Source organism: Phaseolus vulgaris, chromosome 1, assembly GCF_000499845.2.
Source record: "Phaseolus vulgaris cultivar G19833 chromosome 1, P. vulgaris v2.0, whole genome shotgun sequence".
NCBI lineage: Eukaryota > Viridiplantae > Streptophyta > Magnoliopsida > Fabales > Fabaceae > Phaseolus > Phaseolus vulgaris.
In genome coordinates, this window is record NC_023759.2 from 50,046,964 (window position 1) to 50,049,722 (window position 2,759).

The 2,759-nt window shown below is 28.9% G+C and overlaps 1 protein-coding gene across 1 annotated transcript; it reads right to left on the reverse strand.

Moving 5' to 3' along the window:
- Positions 1–2,261: 2,261 nt before the first annotated feature.
- On the reverse strand, positions 2,262–2,759 carry LOC137816118 (E3 ubiquitin-protein ligase RING1-like). Its single transcript, XM_068619209.1, has one exon. It carries the CDS (start codon positions 2,757–2,759, stop codon positions 2,262–2,264), a length of 498 nt encoding a protein of 165 aa, XP_068475310.1.

Below are 2,759 nucleotides of genomic sequence, written 5' to 3' on the forward strand. Positions count from 1 at the left end.
TTACCAAAACTTAGAACAATTTCAACACAGTTTGATTTGATGCATGCATTTGTCCTAGGATATTCAAATTCTTCATCTACCTCTCAACTGCATTCAATAATTAATACCAACTCTATTCTTCTACACAACACATCACACCTATGCCAACTTTTATTTCTAACAAAGAAAGGGTGAGATATTTTTTAAATTGTTTTAAAATGTAAAATTAGCTTATATATAATAATCTCATATGATATGAATACAATTATAATATTTTTTTAAGTTTATTTTTCAATTATCCATAAACTAGTTTTACTTTTTGAAAAAATAATTTTAAGTAGTTTTTTTAATTAAGATATTTGTGTTAGCTTTTTTTATTGCATTAATGTAATTAAATTAATTTAGGTATCATTTATCTAATTTATTATTATATTGGTTTGCATAGGGGTTTGAAAAAGAGGAAATAGGGTACTTTTTAAAGTAAGTTTGTTTAATGTGTAATCATAGAAAGAAGAGGATGCAAAGCGTAACTACTGTGTTGTGTTTAATGTTGTCGTTGTCTTTTAATTTTGCATTCTTAACAAAATAAACATATTCATATTTAAGTTCACAATGGAATCTAATACGTGATAAACACGTCTTTTCATTGTGCATGCAAGGAGGGGTAAAAATGGCCAGGTGGATTTTCCAAATAACAATTAATCTTCATTTTTATTTTCAAAGTAAAATATATATATATCCTATTTTTTAAATAAAAGTTAATGTTATTTTTTATTTCAGAGTAAAAATGAATCTTTATTTTAATCTTAAATAAGTATGAATTTTCCTATCTCATTCTCATTTTTATCTGACAACAGATAACCATTTTAAATATTAATTAAACAATTTTTATAAAAAATAAAATTTACAGTAAAAAAACGTAATATTTTTATTTAATATAATATGATACATATTTTATTTTCTTTAATATCAATAAAATGATTATTATTATATAAATACTAAATACGAGTATCAAATAAATATAAAATAATTATTATATGTATGATCTAAACATAGTTACAAAATTAAGAATTAAAAAAAATGATATATATTTTATAAATTATTTATTAAATTAAATATATTTTAGTAATTTAAAAAAAAGAATAAGATGAGGAGGAGAAAATGAATGTCTACATATTAATCTTCGTATACGTATATATACCCATTAATATGAGAATTCTCCATTAAAATTGGCACAAATTCTGATAATATCCTCAATAATAAATTCTTTTGCCATCTCTATCAAGGTTTCTTCAAATTTTGGTTTAAGTTATGACAACATTGAATTACGTAAGTTGAATTAATATTTAACTTGTGAATATTTACTAAACTTAATTGCTCAATATTCTCAAAAAGACACAATGATTCATCACTACGTGATTATAGGGATGACAAAACTAATTGGTGGCCAAACATTAGCATAGTACAATTTCAGCCATTAACTTCTTTATAGTCAAAAGATAAAGGGAGAAATGATTTAAGATACTTTATTTGCTCAATGCAATACTAATAATTTATTTTCTTTTTCTAAAGCATGCATTTATATTAGTAATATTTTTTTTATATAGAGATTTTTCATATTCCCTCTCAATTTAGTTACATTTAAATATTCTATACCAACAAAATTTTGTATATTAAATTTAAGTTGTTTATATTCCAAATTTATTATTTTCCTTTTCGAGGTTTTTTCATATTTATATATTTAACCCACGTTAACCTAAAAACAAACCTTTTAAAAATCGAAAACAACTGCTTCTAGAAGTGGAACCATAAACTTATTCACTAACCACTAACCAATTTGTCATAATAGAAAGAAAGGTGTTCTAGACTATGAATAGATAGCCACAATGAAAAACAGAGCATGACTGTGTTCTCCACTACCTCCTTTGACCATCCAATTCTGAGTGGTGAAGAACTTGCCTTTCTCCACCACAATCACAATCTGTGGATGCTATGTTTCGCTGCCCAACAACCAATTACAGACACATATTTCATATGAATTTCTAGATCAGTAAATTCCAAACCCTAACCGTCACAATTTTGTCGAATAAACATACCCTTATGAAACAGAGGAGTGAAAGAAAAACAAAAGAAACACACTGTCTCTGTTCTAATATCCCTGTTCCATAAACACAAGGTGTACATCGATATCAGTATTCTTCTGAGGAATTAATCCCAGCAGAGGAAGAATAACAAATTTCCCTTCTCTAAAAGTTAGTTAGTTGAGGAAAAATTTGGGTAATTCAGAAGTATCTATGCAGAGTGTTGCCACGACGAAATGCTGATAGAAAATAGAGAATGTTGTCATCGTGATTCCCATCAAAACCTTGTTCCTCTGCTTGACTCTGATGCAGACGGTGCTTCAACACGACATCAGGCGGCACCACTTGCTTCCTACAAAGAGGGCACGTAGCCCAATATTGTTGCAGCCACTTGTCCAAACAATCCCTATGAAACATGTGATGGCATTGCAACTTCCTCACCTTCTCCCCTTCCTCCAATTCGCACAAGCATACTCTGCACTCTGCACCACAACCCTGTTCTGCCTTCAGCAACCTTTTGGTGTAGCAAATGGTGGGGTTCTTCTTCTCGATGAATTTGAGGTATTGGTGGGTGCTGATGGGACTTGACGAGGACGATTTTAGTTTCTGAATGAGAATGATAAGTTCTATTACGAGGGATGCTAACAGGATTACAATTTCCCCACAAAACTTGTGAAAGAACTTTGCGAGAGGTCTCAT